The 19,589-nt window shown below is 34.3% G+C and overlaps 1 protein-coding gene across 9 annotated transcripts in view; it reads right to left on the minus strand.

Moving 5' to 3' along the window:
* The window catches only part of TTC29 (tetratricopeptide repeat domain 29), a 669,793-nt gene that overhangs the window by 199,626 nt on the left and 450,578 nt on the right, over nt 1-19,589 (minus strand). For 8 of the 9 annotated variants that reach the window (XM_060654018.3, XM_060654019.3, XM_060654020.3 and 5 more), the window contains one exon: nt 1,656-1,879. In XM_060654018.3, coding sequence (XP_060510001.1) covers nt 1,656-1,879 — 224 coding nt within the window. Of the gene's footprint in view, nt 1-1,655; nt 1,880-10,257; nt 10,328-19,589 lie in introns of all 9 variants that reach the window. The other variant, XM_081795572.1, reaches the window with a different exon arrangement.

Raw genomic sequence — 19,589 nt, forward strand, 5'->3', positions numbered from 1 at the left:
GGGCATCTGAGTGGCTCAGTCAGTTAAATATCTGGCTCTTGATTTTGGCTCAGGTCATGATCTCATGGTTTGTGGGTTCCAGCCCTGCAAAGGGCTTTGCACTGACAATGCAGAGCCTGTTTAAGATTCTCTCTCTCTCTCTGCTCCTCCCCTGCTTGCACTCACTCTCAAAGAAACTTAAAAAAAAATTAAAAAGTTAATCCTGCAGCTAAGTATTTTTCAGAATACCAATATCTGCCTCCTGTACTCACACACACATACAAACACACACACACATTCACACGCACACACATGCACATTCACACGCACACACACACACACACATTCACTTGTTAAAATTTTCGTGTATCTCATATTGGTAAGTCAGGTCACAACCTGATAGGAAACATGTATTAACTCCACTGTAGAGGTTGAAAGACTTCTGCTATCCCTCTAATACTGTTACCATGCCCCCATTAATTTTCCCCACTGTCATTGGTACAGTTGTGGAAAGTTGTGTAATACTCAACTTTCTTTAAAGAATTTTTTCAATGTTTATTTTTGAGAGAGAGAGAGAGAGAGAGAGAGGGACAGAGATAGAGACAGAGACAGAGCAGGAGCTGGGGAGGGGCATAGAAACAGGGAAACACAGAATCCAAAGCAGGCTCCAGGCTCTGAACTGTTAGCACAGAGCCCAATGCAGGACTCAAATTCATGAACTTTGAGATTATGACCTGAGCTGAAGACAGATGCTTAACTGACTGAGCCACCCAGGTGTCCCTCTAATACTGTATTTTCTCATAAAAAGGCCTGAAGTAAAATATAGGCATTGTTGGGGCCTGAGCTTCTCTCTTTCAGCCTATGCTATTTTCCCACAAGAAGTTGAAGAAAAAAATAATTTAGATCACCAAATTTATATGCTGACTTCTAGGATCTAGGATTTCCTTTCTTTGATTATATAAAATGACCAATTCCTAATATGTAACTAGGAAAGGCTCATGACAACAATATGAGTATAATTACAGTGGAGATCAAAATATTTTATTCACTAGATGAAACATTGACTTTTGGGAAAATTTTCAGATACAAGAAAAGGAATTTACTACAAATGATGTGATGGAAAATATAAAATTAACAATTTTATTTATAATTGTGAATTGCAGGCTTTTCATATCTTCCTACTATTCACTAATAAAAATTCTCAGATTGAAATCTGTAGGACTTGTTGGTAAGATCTTCAAATTCTATTATATAGATAATAGAAAATCAATACAAATTTTCAAGTTATAATACTCTTTGAAAGAATGAAACTCTTAGTAAAAGTCTCTATTCAGATTATATATTTTAAAAACCATGGAAATATTTGTAATTCATGATACAAAAGATTTTAATACATTGGAACATTGTGGCGGTGTTATTAGGTGCGATGCATGCATTGTCTTTCCTGCTTGAAATGACATCAGCAGGATGCCCCTGTGTCTGGGCAGCTTGTGATTCAGCGTTCCCCTATCATGTATTCCATAAAGATGCTTAGATGTCTAGAATGCACTGTGCTAAGGTGTCTTAATGGTCTCAATTCAGACATGAAACACTCTGCAATCCTCCCTCGGGCTCACTGCTCCAGCTCCTGCAGCACTGCTGCCCACAGTACTGCTGCCCACAGTCCCTCCACTCACCTTTCCGTTCAGCCGCCTCAGCCCTGGTCAGGTGGTGGTAGAAGTGACCCAGCTTATCAGGCTGCTCCTCCAGGGGACTCTGCAACCAGAAAAGGGACCTAACTCTTGCAGCCTCCTGCAGGGCATCCCACTTCTCCATCAGGGCGAAGAGCTCAGTAAAGGACTTGTGATAACCGTCTCGCAGCATGTCCACACAGATGTTCTTCTTGTACGAGTTCCGGTAACTGGGAAGAAGAAACCCAACACTCAGAACGTGATTTTAATCCTTTAAATCCATGCAGTGTTTTTCGTCTCTAAAGATTAAAGGTTGAATTGTGCTGCCTTTTTTTTTCCCCCTCAGTGAAAGCTGAAAACTGTCTTTGCCTCACACGCTTATAATTGAACAACTTCAGTTTAATGAAAGATGCCAGGAGCTACCCAAATGTAGTAATTTTAATAAAATTACATTATAAATATAGCAGTTCCAGAGCTGAGCTCTGTTTGATAGGGACAAATAAACTAGTTGACTGATGTCAGTCCATGCTGGCTGCTAGAACAAAATACTAGTGACTGAGTAGCTTATAAACAACAGAAATATATTGCTCACAGTTCTAGAGGCTGGAATTTCAAGATCAAGTCACCAGCATGGTTGCCTCCTGGTGAGGGCCCTCTTCCTTGTTCATGGTTGGTGCCTTCTCACTGTGTCCTTACATAGTGGAAGGGTTAGGGATCTCTCTGGAGACTTTTTCTTTCTTTCTTTTTTTTTTTTTAATAAGGCACTAATCCCATTCATGAGGGCAGAGCCTTCATGACCTAAGCACCTCCCAAAGACCTCAATTACTAACACCATCACCTTTGGGAGTTAGGATTTCAACATATGAATTTGGGGGAACACATGCAGACTGTAGCAATTGCAAGATCCAAAAGTACTTGATATACTAGCCTCCCAGTAAAACAAAACAAAAAATTCAACATGCCAAGCAAAAATTAAATATGCCATTTAATGTCAAAAAGGCACTCTATATTATGTGGCTTCATTATAAGTTATGGAAGTTCCTTCATTCGTTCATTCACTCATGCTTGGATGTTTGGTTAGAAAATGTTTATTAAAATCTATTAATAAATACATTTAAAAATATTTTCAGTTAGGATTAAGTTAATGATTTTTTAGATTAATAATTCACTTCTAATTTAGTGATAAATCATATACAAGGAGATAAAGTGACAAATGAATACTCAATTTATTTAACAGATAGCTATTAAATTTTCTAGGTAGAAGGCACTGTTCTAGACCAAATGGGTTCAATCTCCTTGTGAAGTTTGTACTCTAGTGGGAGAACACAACCAACAAGTATATAGGAAATAATAAATCATTTCAGATGATGAAAAGTGTGATACAGGAAATAAACAGAGTTATGGGACAACAGCTGTGTGGCAGCTTTTATTCCACTTAATGAGCAATCAGAGGCCAAATCATATAGCTACTGATTATATTACATTACATTTTTTAAAAATTAGGAGCCAGTTAAATATTTAGAACAACTGACACAATGTGATATTACTAGTAATAAAAATTTCAGGGTGGAGTGGAGACAGCCTCGAATTAGTCAGATTACTCAAGGTTGGGCCCAGTTCTACCGCTCCGTGTACCTCATTTCATCTTGTTTGTAAAATGTGTGTATCAATCTATGCCGTACCTATATCACAGGATTCTTCTAAGAACAAAATTAAATTATGTAGGGGTGCCTGTGTGGCTCAGCTGGTGGACCGTCTGACTTTGGCTCAGGTCATGATCTCGCGGTTTGTGAGTTCAAGCTCCGTGTCAGGCTCTGTGCTGACAGCTCAGAGCCTGGAGCCTGCTACAGATTCTGTGTCTCCCTCTCTCTCTGCCCCTCCCCCACTTGTAAAAAAAAAAAAAAGATTATGTATGTGAAGATGCTCAGATACATGTAAAGTCCTGCACTACTGGTTCTCAACTCCTGGATATGCAGTAGATTCATCTAAAGAATTAAAAAAACAAAAGCAAAAAGAAAAAAACAGCCCATATGCCATCCACCAAGAATTTCTTACTAAGTATAAGTAAGGTATAACTTAGGTATAAAGAAAGGTGAAGAGAGGAGTGGTGAGAGAGTAGCTTTTAAAGAAAAGACAGGACCTCAAAGCCATGGTAAGAAGTGTGGACTCCAAGCGAGGAGTGAGTTAGAGCCATTGAAGGGTCCCAGTTAGAGAAATGACTACATGAGATTACAGTTTAGAAAAATCACCCGGAAGGAGTGTTCCAGCTGAGCTGTTATCCTCCCCGCTCTGGCATCCAGATAGATACACAGCACCTGTTTAATAGGACTCATCATAAAGAGAATAAGGAAGCCACATTCCTAGGCCACAAGGTCAAAGGCCCCCATGTTGTAGGAGACCAAAAAAGTATAACATAGGGAAGAGAAAAGAAGTAACAGATTTTTGTTTGTTTCTGCCCTCTTGTCAAGACAAAGGAAGATAGTATGAAGAAGGAGCAGTGAAATGCTGCAAAGGCCATGTCCTCTCTCTCCCTTCCTTCTACCTGCCCCACACAAGGTATACCAAAAGTCACTGTATTGGATTTCTCAGAACCAGCCACTATAATTTCCCATAGCTCCTGAATGGTATGGGTGAAATGCCATAGTCATCTAGTGGGCTCCATGTATGACACAACAGTTAATGGAAATAGAGGGCTGGTGTATCTGTCACAATGTCACTGGCCACAACGAGGGAATGTGTGCTAAAATGTTCTTGTATGGCTGCCCACTGGGGGCTGAAGGAGGACACAACTATAACGCTGAGAATAAGAAGCCTTAGGGAGCTATCAAAGGAGTCAGGTCAGCATGTTTCCAAATCTGACAGAAAAGGATGGATTGAATGCATGAGAGATGGACACATGTATACAACCCCATAGGTTTGGAATGCATTCAACTACAAGCAAGAGAACTTGTTTCATAGTACCTTTAAAACTAGAGATTTCCATTTCTCTCAGCAAAAGATGCCTAAAAGTAGGCATCTGATGGCCTTGGTTCAGTGGCCTGGCAAGGTCAATGCACCTGGGATTATCTTATTCTTTCCCTCATGCTTGTCCCCTGCTGGTCACTGGATGGTTGTTATAGCTTCAGATATTGTGTCCATCTTCAAGGCAAAAAGAATGGGGAGATGGGTGGCACCAGATATGTCTTTCCCTATTACTGGGAAAACCAAAAGCATTCCTGTAACTGCTAGTAAATTCTTACTTTGGTCCCATTCACCATGGCCACCCCTTGCTGCAAGGAGACTGGAAAAACTAAAATTCTGCTTGTTCTTAGATACATTGCTCTCCCAAGCAAAACTGTAGTTTTGTTGGTAAAGAAGAATGAAGAAACAGATACTAGAGAAGGATATTCAGTGTCTATAGTAAGGTCTTAGATTAAGATCTGAAAGTAAATACTGACAAATCCCCAGCCCTGGAGTTGCCAGATGAAACTGGGCAGGATGCCCAGTTAAATTTGAATATCAGATAAACAATGAATATTTTTTTAGTATTAGTATGCTCCAAACATTGCATAGGACATATTTATACTAATTTTTTTGAAACTCAAATTGAAGTATATATCCTATATTATTATTTGCTAAATCTGGCAACTCTCCTCCTCTCTACCCTGCTCCAGCACTATGTTGTTTCTATATGAGAAAACAGGGTGGGGGAAGAGGTGTCAGAATCTTGAATAACCTGAGAAATCACTGAATTGGACTCACATTACCTGAGAAGAACAAGACTGGATTTTTACACTAGGGAAGATCAAGGCTCGCGGCCAGGAATTAAAATTGTTATAAAAAAAATAAAGGCTTTCAATTTAGCATCTTCGAGCTTGTGACTCTGAAATTTGCACCTGATCCAAGAGAATGGCCAGGAGGAGGGTAGAACTGGGAGCAGGGCAAAGAGATGGAAGAATCTGGTGGTCTTGGAAAGGAGAGGTCACAGGGGCTGGACCAAAGGAAAGGCAGGGGGAATGGATAGAAGTAGGTGGGTTCAACACATATTTAGGAGATAAAAATATCAATTCCTTGGTGACTGAGGGGGTGTTGGGGGAGGAGGAAAAGGAAGACCTAGGAGGACACCAGGTTTTGAGGCTGGGCAATAGGTAATTGGTTATTTGCTAAAGAAGAGAACACAAAAGGATGAACAGGTTTGGGGAAAGATAATGAGATTGGATTCAGATAACTTAAGTGAGAAGAAGGCTGAAAGGATATCCAAGTAGTACCTCCAAATGGAGACAGGTTGTGGGGGAATATAGGAGATCTGAGGACGAGATCTGAGGGGCTAAAAATCTAACCTTGCTTCAAACAAGCGCTGTCATCTTTGATGGTTATGCCTTGGAAGAGAAGAAAGTTGTAAATAAATAAAAAATAGAATATTGACTTTAAACAATAAAAATAAACACAAGCCAGGAGGCTATGCACATTCTAATCTCAACTGGGACAAAAACGCAGAAAATCACTCTGCAGGCCTTGTTTCCTTCACCTGGAAGGTGAGGGTGTTTTGGTTGGCTTTGGTCACCCAACACCTAGTTCCATTTCCACAGGTGGCAGCACTCCAAACACTTTTGAAAATGACCATTCTCACACTGTGTGTCATCTTGGTGGGACTTGATTGTAAAGACTCTCTAACCAAGGGGTGGATCAGTGACCCAAACTAAGCAAACCAGTTTCTCTCCCATAATTCTGAATCTTGGGGCAAGAAAAACACAAACGGTTAGAAGGCTTCTGGAGCTCAGTCAACTTGATATCCTGACAAGAGTCTCAAGTAGTTCTCTCTACCAAGATCCTCTCAGGTCTTGTCCTTTTCATATGAGCTGGGCTCTACCTAAATTCAGCTTGTTACCTAATATCCTTCCAATAAAATTGTTTCTACTTTATTTAGTCAGAATCAGTTTCTGTTGCCTGTGACCAAAGAACATGAATGGATTCAGAAGAGGCTATACTAAAATTGTTTCCAAGACATATTTTCAGCCTCAAAACATCCATGATATATAACTGATAACAATTTTTTTAAATTTCTGCTACTTTTTTTTAACGTTTTTTTATTTTTGAGAAAGAGAGACAGAGCACGAGCAGGGGAAGGGCAAAGAGAGAGGGAGACACAGAATCTGAAGCAGGCTCCAGGCTCTGAGCTGTCAGCACAGAGCTCAATGTGGGGCTTGAACCCATGAACGGTGAGATCATGACCTGAGCCAAAGTCAGACACTCAACTGACTGAGACACCCAGGCGCCCCTCTGGTAACTTTTTTTAAAAGACCATTCTTTGCAAGAGAGATTTCAAATAGAGATGTATTTTAAAATGTATATATAACTATGCTGATTATCATTTCTATTTATATACAAATTCATGTGCGCATATACATGCATCTGTACACCTAAGTCATTGTTAAAGCTTCATTATTAATTTGAGAGCAAGAACGAGCAGTTAGTGATTTACTAAATTAGTTCCTATTTAAATCTTCATAGTTAATGCAAATTCTTTCTTTTTTTAAAATTTATTTATTTTTGAGAGAGAGTGCAAGCAAGGGGCAGAGGGAGAGGGAGACAGAGAATCCCAAGCAGGCTCCCTGCTATCAGCGTGAAGCCCGATGCAGGGCTCAAACTCAGGAACCATGAGAGTTGGATGCTTAACTGAATGAGCCACCCAGGTGCCTTGCAAATTATTTCTTTTAACCAAAATAATTTTCTTTTATTAAAATGAACTGACTACCTGAAAAAAACGTATGTCAATTTCACTATGATATTTGGACTTCTCAGGTTTCATATTTCATAACAGAATCATAAAGTTGACTTGCCTTATGGAAAGAAAATTTTTCTTTTTTTTTTTTTTTTTCAACGTTTATTTATTTTTGGGACAGAGAGAGACAGAGCATGAACGGGGGAGGGACAGAGAGAGAGGGAGACACAGAATCAGAAACAGGCTCCAGGCTCTGAGCCATCAGCCCAGAGCCTGACGCGGGGCTCGAACTCACGGACCGTGAGATCGTGACCTGGCTGAAGTCGGACGCTTAACCGACTGCGCCACCCAGGCACCCCTATGGAAAGAAAATTTTTCTAAACACAAATAGAAATATAAACAATTCCAGTTCATTATTTTGTTATTCATTTGGACACAATGTTATCAGTCTTTGGTTTCATCTGCATATTAGAACAAGTATTAGTCTAAATTAAAATATATTCTTTGCAAGAATCAGAAGAAGAAATATCTCTTTGACCTAAAAAGTCACTATGCTGGGGGGAAATTGAGAATTCTGGTAAAATTTACGTAGAGATTTGATATTATGGAGTTTGAGAAGAGTTTCCCTGACAGAGAATATGCCACTCACAGTAGCAGAAGTCGTGACTTTCACTGGACTCTATAAGAAGGTATCTACCACTGCAGACACCTAAGGTTGCACCGGACTGAGGGATGCAGCTGGAGAAGAATGAATTTAGGAACGGAATTAAGTGGCCATCCATTTAATATGGACTTATTACAATTTAAAGCCATTCTTCAAAAGAGATACTGTGCATTTTGAACGTACGTAAAAATTGCCCTAAAAGATCCTAAGATTAAAAAAAAATCTGTAAATTTACAGAAAGTAAAACTGAACACTTTGACAGAACTTCATAGCTGAATGTGTGGAGAAGCTGAGAGATGGAGAGCTTTCTGTTAAACAGCCATGGAGATATTCTATCATTTTAAAATTCTGCTTTAAAACATTCTGAGCAGCTACTATTTTATAGACTACCTACAATGTGTTAGACACTGTAGACACAATTTCTAACACACAGTAACTCTACAAAGTAATACTTCCATTTTCACAGATAAAGAAACTGTCTTCGGTGAGGATGTGATTTGCCATATAAGTGACAAAGCCATACAAACTAATAAGGGGCAGAACTGGAATTCACATCCAGGTTTCTGAGTATGAATTCTATATTTTTGCACTTTACCACACTCTCTCTTATTGCTTTAAATTTGTTGGGTTTTCTTCTCCTTTTCTTCCTCTACACATTGTTTTTTGTTTATTTGCATTGATTGTTTAGGAATTTGTCATTATTGGACAATTATAATGTAACCCTCAAATATGAAAGCCATTGCCTTTGTCCTTGTTAATCCATGTTTCTGCTGGACTAGGAAAAGAGATTAGTGTCATTATGTGACCCTCCCACAGAATCCCCTTCCTTAAAGTGAGTAAGTAGACAGTAGCACCCATGCAAAGCAAATTAAATAGATATGATTGTCACTCAAGGATATATGAAGTCTAATAAAAGAAAAACACTGAGGACAAACATATAAAAGGATAAAAAGCACATACTTCTACAAATCTGAACAACATGAATAAATGGAATGAATACATATGACAACTTCTTTTATTTCTCTTAACCCATAGGTATTTATATTAGTTATCAGATGGGCTTTCAAAATCAAAACGAATTATCAACTACTCAAATATATGACTAATATATTTAACATATTTTTTTCATAGGACAAACTCAAATACTGTATCAAGGTGAAGTTTCATATTCTGTAAAATATTTCAAAACCAGTTTAATAAAAAAAATCATAATTTAAAACAAGATCATAAAAATTTTATTTAATCTGACAAAGATAAACCTAGAAGATGTGTAATATCTAATCAAAAGTCAGGATAATACTTTTATTCCATTAAGTTAATATTTATAAGTCACTAGTGGGTTATCTATGTGTCAGTTATAACAGTCTTACATTCGTATTGTAGGAATAAATGTTATTGGAATCACCTACGGGATAATTACACTGACTCTTAAATTAATACTTAAATAGCTTCAGTTAATATAATTTCCACGGAATAAAGTGAGTCACTATTCTTACCCATACTTTTCAGTGTAGGTAGACATTACATATAGTTTGAATGGAGGAAATATGTATTTTTTGACATACTCACACTGATAAAAACCATATAATTTGGGTGTGTTTTATAGTTTTTTTGTGAAAAGAATAAAATTTTCCCGAAAAGCTAAAACAAAGATATGCCATTCCCCTAGCCATATAAATATAGGTAAAGAGAGAAGTTAGAATGAAAAAATATCAATTATATTTAAAATGACTTAAAAGCATATAAAATTACAATGACAACTGAAAGTATTTTCTTAATTTTACACTAATTTAGGTTTTTAACAATTGTTAGTCATAGTAGTAAGAGTGATTGAGAACTAACGCTAATTAAGAAATAGACTAAAATCATTCATATATATTTTTATGTAATAACCATGGGAGAGTTGGAACTTTTAGGACATTTAATTATTTTCCATGTACTTCAAAATATAACAAGAAAAAAAATGTTTCAATATGAAAAAGGCTCTTTTTAAATTTAAAGGATTTCCAATGAGTTGACTGGTCTCTGGGGGCATCTACTGGAAATTTAGCAAACTGCAGTTACATCATGTAAATTTGATAACTTTCATTATCCATCTTAATACAGATATTATTTTAATTGATATGTAAATAAGGTGACATTCAAAGAAGATAAATGTAAAGTTATGCATGGTATTCTATCTCATCCATCTGGAAACAGCAAAATATGTAGCTGTCTATGAGATCAGTTAACAAATACTCAACTGTTAAAAATGTAAATAGGACAGGTGGCATATCACAGATGAACAGTTTTCAAACTATTCAGTTCTTATGTCTGGAAAAATTAGAAATATATTTTAGAGATAAACATATACAAATTTAATGAGGCATTTTTATGAATCCAAATAAAATGTACATAAAAAGCACTTTTGATATGATAGTTTCTCTAAAGCAAATTCATTTTGCATCTCAGTATATCCATTTAATCATAAATAACTTGATAATCACTGCTTATTTTCTTTATGACTTACTTGAATTATTTACATGTCAACATCTCAAAAAGTAGAATTTGTTATACTTGAAACAAAAAAATCTATTGCTTATTATTGTTTATTATAATTAGTATATGTGCTGCTGAAGCGAGCACCGTTTATTATAATTAGTAATTAAAAGTAGAATTAGTCATTAAAATGAACACTGTTATTAATTTCTCCTAAATATTTCTGGAGAACTTCCTCAAATAAAAATGAACATATAATAAAGATAATACAATCACTGCAGCTTATGTATAGTTTTAGCATATATTTCAATAAAGAAAATAACTTCTGTAATAATATTATTGCAGTTTTGACTAGTCATGTCACAGGAATTTTAATGTAAGCCTTTTTAACAATAATGATTTTCTTTGTGAAATGTATTGGTCATATTTCTTTAACAGAAAATCTAAAACTAATTTTGAAGGTATATCTATTGTGCAATACTTATATTGTTATACAATATAAGTATAATTTTACATAAATGTATATAAAATTTAATAAATGTATATTATTTATAAATTTATTTATAATAAATAACAATATATTTATAATAAATTTATATAAAATATATAAAGTCTCCTAACAACGATTGAAATACATAACATGTTAGCTTCATTTTAAAGAAACACCACAAATGCATGTTTACACGGTTTAGCGATTAGAATCGCTATCCAAATAAATGTGATACCACCTTTAGTTGTATAAATTGAAAAAACTAATCATCCTAAAAATGTTATCAATAAATCAGAACATAAATATTAATTTGGCAGGATTTTTTTTCCAGTTTAGATTTAGAATCATTTTAGATAGATGGACTTATTTGATAACTTAAGAATAAATAAATAAAATCTGCCCCCAAGAAGTTATGGGACAGAATTTTTTGTGATTTTCTAAACAATTACAAGTTTACTAAATTTGAAACTGCTACACAGGCAAGTTGTGCTTTGTATTTTTAGAAAATACACATTTTTATCTATTAATAATCACAGAAACTATAGTCAGACTGCCAACAGTTAAAGGATATGTGTACAAATTGAAAAATGCCATTTGGAAGAAACTATTTAACCCAAGTTCAACCTTTAATTATTTTTTAAAAAATCTAATAACAACTAAGAAATAAAGTTTAGCCTATATTTTCCAAATAGCACTATTACTAACATAAATCAACAATAAATAAAATATTTAAAAATTTGGTCAGCAAAGAATTCTGCCGAGAGCACAATAAAAATTCACTTCAATATCGGTGATTTTATTTCAGGATACATGGGATATTGGTGTAGAATGTAGAACAAAGATTATTTCTCAGGCTCAATTATGTACGAACTGATATTTAGCAATTATGTAAGAACTGGTATTTAGCATAAAAGGCAGTAACTTTTTGTTAGATCAAAAACGTTAATCAAATGGTATTTTTCCTAGTGATTGCTACCTGAGATCAGAGAAAAGCTGTGGTTATTTAGTACAGTGCAGACTGCAATGTTACAATAGCTTTAAAAAATTCCCTTAATGATATACAGGAATTTTTTTGTGTCTATTTCCTATTAAAAATTATTTACTCAAGTGATTCCAATGCAATCAAATATCTGGAGTACAGAGATTGTCATCAATCAGGAATGAAGCAACTATTTGTCAGTCAATATAAGGTATTATCAAAAAATTTACCCATGTAGCTGTAACACACATTTTCTTTACGGAAAGATTTTCTCTACTGGAAAACTCTTGAACTTAACCACATTATAAAAAGTTCTTCTTCAGAAGTTCAGTGGAAAAGAGCTAGAAGAAAGCAAGCTCTTTATAGGAGAGGCTAATTACGTCATCTTTAAAACGGTCCTATTACTTGTAAACTTCTAAGATGAGAAATTTAAACTTATTTACAAACGGAAGGGTTAAGCTAAAGATTATACATGGAAAGGTACGAAATGAGTGTCATCATTTAGGAAGAATTTTCAGGGAAGGTATTTTCACAGTACCACAGCTGAGTCCAAGCACTTTTGGCTAAATGAGGCAGTCATGTATTTTTGTTCTTTTCTTTTAAATTGCACTGTAACTTTCAACTAAAGGAAAATCAATTAACCACGAGCTGAAAAATAAAGCCTGAAAATAATCTTAGGTTTGGGATTGAGTCACAATGATAAAAAAAGAAATCTGAGCAAGTAATATAATTATTATAGTCTGTGTCCTAATATAACAATAATAAACAAGAAAAAGAAGAGAAAAACAAAAAGTAAGCTTCATACTAATGATTACAAGCAATGGATTACAAACATGTATAAACATGATCATGCTAGCTCATTAACTCCACATTTTTGTCTATATTACTATTTACAAATTTTCATTAGAATAAAATAAAATCCCATGCAATATAGTAGTCACTCTGTTTTTTGAAACATAATCTTGTGATTGTTCTCTAAAATTTTTAATATTCTATTATTTGGGAAATTTTGTCTCCAATAATATAATTTAAACTTTTTCTTACAGCTTTTCATCTTTATAAATTAAAGAACTATCAATTTTCCATATAAGTTGAGTGAAATAATCAACTTTTAATAAAAATGTGAAGCTGAAGAATATAACAAAACTTAGTAAAAACAACAAGTTGCATTAAAAAGAAAACTTAAGTTCACTGTGTTCTTTTTTTACTAAAGTATGTCATACATTTTATCTTTGCAAGAGTTTGACGAGTTTTGCAAGTAAAATTCTGTTTCCTCTACACTTGCTAATAGTCATGAGAATCTGTAGTTTGCACCTTCCCATTAAAAATGTATTGTATTTTTTTGAAATTATTCACCCCGCCTTTTATCCAGATCATGTCTTTGAAAGGAGGAAGTAGATAATAAATGGAATAATTCATGATTTCCCATTAAATATGAAACTTTCTTTTGCAGAGTTTAGAAAATGAAGTTCTACATAATGTACAAAAGTTGATTAGAACTTTTTTAACCTTTTCAAGAAAAAACCTTTCACATTAAACAACTGCATGAGGAGGTTTCTTTGGGAAAAGTAAACCAATCAATTCTTTCCACCTATAGCTTTATCATATATATTCTAATGCTGTTCCTTCCAAACACATATTCCTTTGTAATACTTACTTAGTTATTAAAATGATGGTAAGAAAAATAGTATACATTGGGCTATAAACATGACAAGTATCTAAAAAAATGTAACTGATGTTTAAATTACAAAGGGAAAGTCACATAAATTAAAAATGAAAACAAAACATTACTCATGCTCTTTCCAGCAATGTAATGGAAGATAGAGTAAGGGTAAATAATAAAACCTGCATTTAAATTTCTCTTATTATGACATTTCTTCTAGTGTGGTGATGATATTTTGTCATGAGAAGAAAATATATACCTTTATAGAATTTCTTTACAAACTATCCGTTGATGTTCCATTAACTACACTGTTTTGTCTTTTTTTGATAAAAGAAAAAATATTAAACCAAATGATTATTAGGCTCATGACTGCTCTGTCATTCTATATTTCTTGAATAAGAAACCTGCAATAAATTTAAGTGAAGAGAAATGTTAAGTTCTATTTTAGGCCAGCAGATGACCTCAATTCTTTGCACTGTTAAATTTCTACTGTGGAATAGTTTGTTTTTCACTATTTAACATAGTAATTATATATCACATTTTGATGTTTTAATTTTCCCTGTTTCAAAAAAAAGGATCGATTTTGCCCTTTCAAGCTTGAATACTTAAAAATAACCACCATAATGTAAGCCATGTGAAGTAGCCATGTGAAGTGTATGCTCCTTAATTACCGTTACAAAGGAGGTATATATTGCACAGGGGAACAATGAGACCGGGGATTTCTCATAGGTTCTATGTACAAATGATCAAACTTCCAAAACATACATTAAGAAAAACTAAATTAATAAAAACAAAAAGCAAATTGATCAATTTGATGCTTTTGTCAGACAACATCGGTAATATCTTATTTTGCTGAGTGTTGTGTTAATTTTATCATAGCTATCTCGAACATTTAGAAAATTTCTACTTGTAATAACTAAGTGCATAGAGAACATCCAATCAAAGATGTGCATCAATAAGAATATTGTAGGAACAAAAGAAGTATTTGTCAGAAGTAAAATAAAAGAGCCTTGAATTCAAACTTTAAAAACAGTAGTACAAAATGTACATATAGTAGTGATTATAACTTCCTTGAGATAGAGAACATGTCATTTGTTTCTTTTGTATTTTCATATTATAATGCAAATGCCAACAAAGAGACAGCTGTTACAACATTATTAATATCAAACAAAATAGAATTTAGGCATAAAAATTAAAGGGGCATACTAATAACAGAAACTCATAAATAGATTGATTTACTGAGATATAGAGCAATTAGGAGACAATACATCTAATAACACAGCTTCAAAATTAACAGAATAAGGGGGAATTGATTTTAATGCATTTTTTTCAGAAAATTACAAATAAAGTCAAGGAAAAAAGGATTTAAATAACAATTTTCTAGCTTGATTGAAGTAACAGGCTCAATCTAATTATTAGTTTCTGTTAGGGTTTTCTGTATGGAAATGTTTACCAAATAAATAGAGAATATATATTTATTTTTCAAATATACAAGGAATACTTATAAAAATTGACCATGTACTGGCCATTTGGGAAATTTTATAAACTGATATACACAGCCCATTTACTGAGCACAAGATTCACTCCCCAACCTTGCATTTCTCCCCTCACAAACAAACAAAAACTATTCATCTCCAAATTTACAAATGTATTTCTAATGTATTCATTGCCTAAAGGGAAAACCACTATAGAAATTGTTCACATATTTATAACTGAAACAAAATAAAAACACTAAATATCAAATCCTGAGGGAGATGTCATCATACTGTTCAAAAAGAAATTTATAATTTAAATGTATTTGTTAGAAAACAAGAGCACTGAAACAAGTGAAGAAGCTAGCTTTTGAATCAGGATTCTAGAAAAGAAATCTTAACAAAATCAACAATGACATGAAGTAAAATAAAGGACAGAGAAGGAAATACTAGAGGTAAATGTATAAATTAATAGAAAACCAAAAAGCTGATCCATAAAACAAAAAAAACTGATTATGTGAAAAGACAAATAAATCTTTGCAAGTATAATCGAGAAAAACAAAAATAGGGAAGTCTCCAAAATTGTGCCAGGAATGAAAAAAGTAATACAGCTTCTAATTACAATTATAGTAATGGCTAACTTTTATTGTATACTTACAATGGGCCAATGTTCTCAATACTTTATTTACATGAATTACCTTTTTAAAACCTTACAGTATTTTTAATGAGATGGATGAGGATGATGATGATGATGATAATGATGATGATTACCTCCATTTTACAGATGAGGAAACTACGGCACAAAGAGTTTAATTAATGAGTTGAAGATCACCCTGTGAATGGTGGAGCTGGGGTATCAACCCCAGCAGTCTAATTTTAGAGCCGATGTTATTTGCCACCATTACCTTCATACTATCTCCAAGATATAATGTTTTTATAGATATAAAAGAGATTTAAACATTATTAGAAAATATCATGATAAACTTTATCATGCTAAATATAATAACCCACATAAAATAGATACTTATATAAAACATCAAAATACCAATTATCAGTTTGCTGGAGAATGCTTAGAAGACCAATTTACAATAGATCTATTCTCTTCCCCCGACCCTTCTCCCACCAAAGGAGAAAACTATTTGCTTTCATAGAGGGGAGTTCTATCAAACTACTCTCAATAAATAAGAAATTCCCATCTCATAGGAAATGTTCCAGAGCATAGAAAAAGGTAAAAAAAAATTATTTAGTTCATTTTTCAAAATCCCAAAAATGCAGCAAAAGAGTAGGTTAATATCATGCAAAATTCTCTCCCTCTCCTCTCAGAAAAGAACCCTTAGCAAATAAAAATCATAGTGAATAGTTTTTCCCAGAATTTCAAAAATGGTTCCAAATTACAAAATCTAGTAACTGTATGATAATCTCATTAGATGCTAGAAAGTTAATTAGTAAATTCAAAACTCATTCATAATTAAGAAAAGTAGAAACTAAAAAATGAATTCTTTATCTTGGTAATGTGTATCTATGAAATCTACATCTATATGGCTGTTACCATTCATTCTCTCCATTTGCTCCTCTCTCTTTCTCTTGGATAAATATTTACCCTCTGGACTAATGTTCTATATCTCACACCTTTACAAATATAATCTTTGTTAATCTTTTTTTTTTTTCTTTTGTACTGTGATATTTTCTCAAATATCAGAAGATATTTGTCTGCTCATAATAATGAAGTTCCAGAGTTCTTAACTTTGGTAGTGTGCCTGTGTTGGTAGGTTTCATTCTTTGGTGCATAGGGCAGGAAAGCACCAGCAGGCTACACCTTGCACCAATGCCAAATGAAAAGGACTTTGCATTGTGCACCAGCTTTCTGACAGGATCTCTGGTCAACTGCCACTTTTCTTTAAAATGTTTTGCACCTATGTTAATGAGGGATGTTATTCTGTGGTGTCTTTTTATGTAATGACTTTTTCTGGTATTGATAGCAGGATAATGCCAGTCCCAGAGAATAAGTTGAGAATTGTTTCCTCTTCTTCTATTTTCTTGAAGAGTTTGTACTAAATTGTTATTATTTCTTCCTCTTTGTTTATTTTTAAGAGAGTGCAAGCAGGGGAGGGGCAGAGAGAGAGAGGGACAGAGGATCTGAAGCAGGCTCTGTACTGATGGCAGTGAGTGCACTGTGGGGCTTGAACTCATGAACTGCAAGATCATGACCTGAGCTGAAGTCAGGACGCACAACCAACTAAGCCACCCAGGTGCTCCTTATTTCATCCTAAACTACTCAGTAGAATTCACCAGTGAAGCCATTATGGGCCTGGAATTTTCTGTGTGGGAAGTTTTTTTTTTTCCCCCAGTGTTTATGTATTTTGAGGGAGACAACCCCAGTGGGGGAGGGGGAGAGAGAGAAGGAAAGAGAATCCCAAGCAGGCTCCACACTGTCAGCACAGAGCCCAGTGCCAGACTTGATCTCATAATCCATGAGATCATGACCTGAGCTGAAATCAAGCGCCAGACACTTAACTGCCTGAGCCACCTAGGTGCCCCTGGGGGAAGTTTTTAAGCTATGAATTCTTTAACAGATACAAACAGATATAAACCTTTAACAGATATAAACCTATTCTGTTACCTATTTCTACTTAAGTAAACTTTGGCAGTGTCTCTCAAGAAATTCAGCCATTCCATAGAAGTTGAATTTATCAGCATACGGTTTATTATCTAATTAGCATTTTAATATTTGTATAAGCTATAGTGATACATTCCCTCTTTCATTTCTGAAATGGGTAATTTGTGTCTTCTTTTTTCTCTGATCAATCTGACTAGAAGATCAATTTTAACTGATCTTTTCAAAGAACCAGTTTTTAGTTTCATTGATTTTCTCTATTTCTCTGTTATCTTAATATTTCTTTCCTTGACTTTCAGTTTAATTTGTTTTCTTTTCTCAGTTTTTTAAAATGAAAGCTTAGGGCACTGATTTTGGACATTTCTAACTTTCTAATAAGAATTTTAAAATGCTAGAAACTTCCCTTTCAGCACTGCCTCAGCTGTATCCCATATATTTTGATATGCCACATTTTCTTTTCATTTGGTTAGAAGTACATAAAACCTTGGTTTGCAAGCATAAGTAGTTCCGGAAACATGCTTGTAATCCAAAGCACTCGTATAGCAAAGCAGTTCAAGAACCAATGGCTCAGTTGTGATCATGTGACATTCGGTGTCACATGCTACTCATATTGCAAGACATCGCTCGTTTATCAAGTTAAATTTATTAGAAATGTTTGCTCATCTTGTGGTATGCTTGCAGAACAAGTTACTTGCAATCCAAGGTTTTACTGTGTTTTCTAATTTCCCTTGCAATGTCTTCTTTGTTCCATGGGCTAGTTCAAAGTATGTTGCTTGGTTTCCTAACTTATGGGGATTTTCCAGAACCTTTCTGCTTTTATTTCTAATTTAATTCCATTGTTGTAAGGCAAAAATAATTTTTAGGATTTAAATATTTTTAAATATATTCAAATTTGTTTTATGGCTCAGAATATCATCTCCTTTGATTAAGTATTCCAGGTGCACTGAAAAAATGTGTGTTCTGCTGTCATTTGGTGGAATGTTCTGTAAATGTCAATTATTTAAGTTGGCTGATGGTATTGTTCAAGTCTTGAATACTCTTACTGATTGTTCTATCAATTATTGAGAGAGCGGTGTTGGGATTTCCAACTAAAATTATGGACCTTTGTGTTTCTCCTTTTCTATCTGTTTTTATGTATTTTGAAGTCCTGTCATTTGGAGCACAAACATTTAGTATTATGTTTTCTTGATAAGTCAACTCCTTTTATCATTACGAAAGGGCACTTTTTACTCCTGGTAATATTCCATCTGCTTTCTAAAAATGTATTTCTTAAAATCTTGGAGTCTCTTTTTCGCCCCTCCTTTTTCATCATGTTATTAAGATTTTACTACCTTCTGTACTTGTATGAGGTCATTTCAAATATAGGAAGGAAATGTATTTAACATCTATCTTGATCTTGATCTTGAAATGGAAAAAAACACAAGCTGAGTTAACTTTTAAGGTAAATCCCATGTTTGGCAACATATTTCTTTGGCTATTCTGGTTGTGGGATAAGAGAATTTTTTTCAGATAAGTTTAAGGATATTTTATGGAAATGTGAATCAGGATTAAAGAATGACTAGTCCTTATGAGGTGAACCCTAAGGAAGGTTCTAGATCCAAAGTAATACTCAGAATTCAGGAGGTGCTTCGAAATCTGATCTCTGATGTAGGTCTGGTCCATTTTCTTTCTAGCTCATTCATTCCTTTGCCTCTATGAACCTTTTCTTTGCTATCTCATTGCTTCTGATTCTGTATAACATTAGATCACTTTGGCCAAATTACTCAACCTCTCTATGCCTTGGTCTCGGGAGTAACAATTCTTCACAGAGTTATGGTGAGGATCACTTTAAACAAAGACCAGCACACAGTATTCATTTAATATATCCTACCTGTTCCTA

The sequence above is a fragment of the Panthera onca genome, chromosome B1, assembly GCF_046562875.1.
Source record: "Panthera onca isolate mPanOnc1 chromosome B1, mPanOnc1 haplotype 2, whole genome shotgun sequence".
NCBI lineage: Eukaryota > Metazoa > Chordata > Mammalia > Carnivora > Felidae > Panthera > Panthera onca.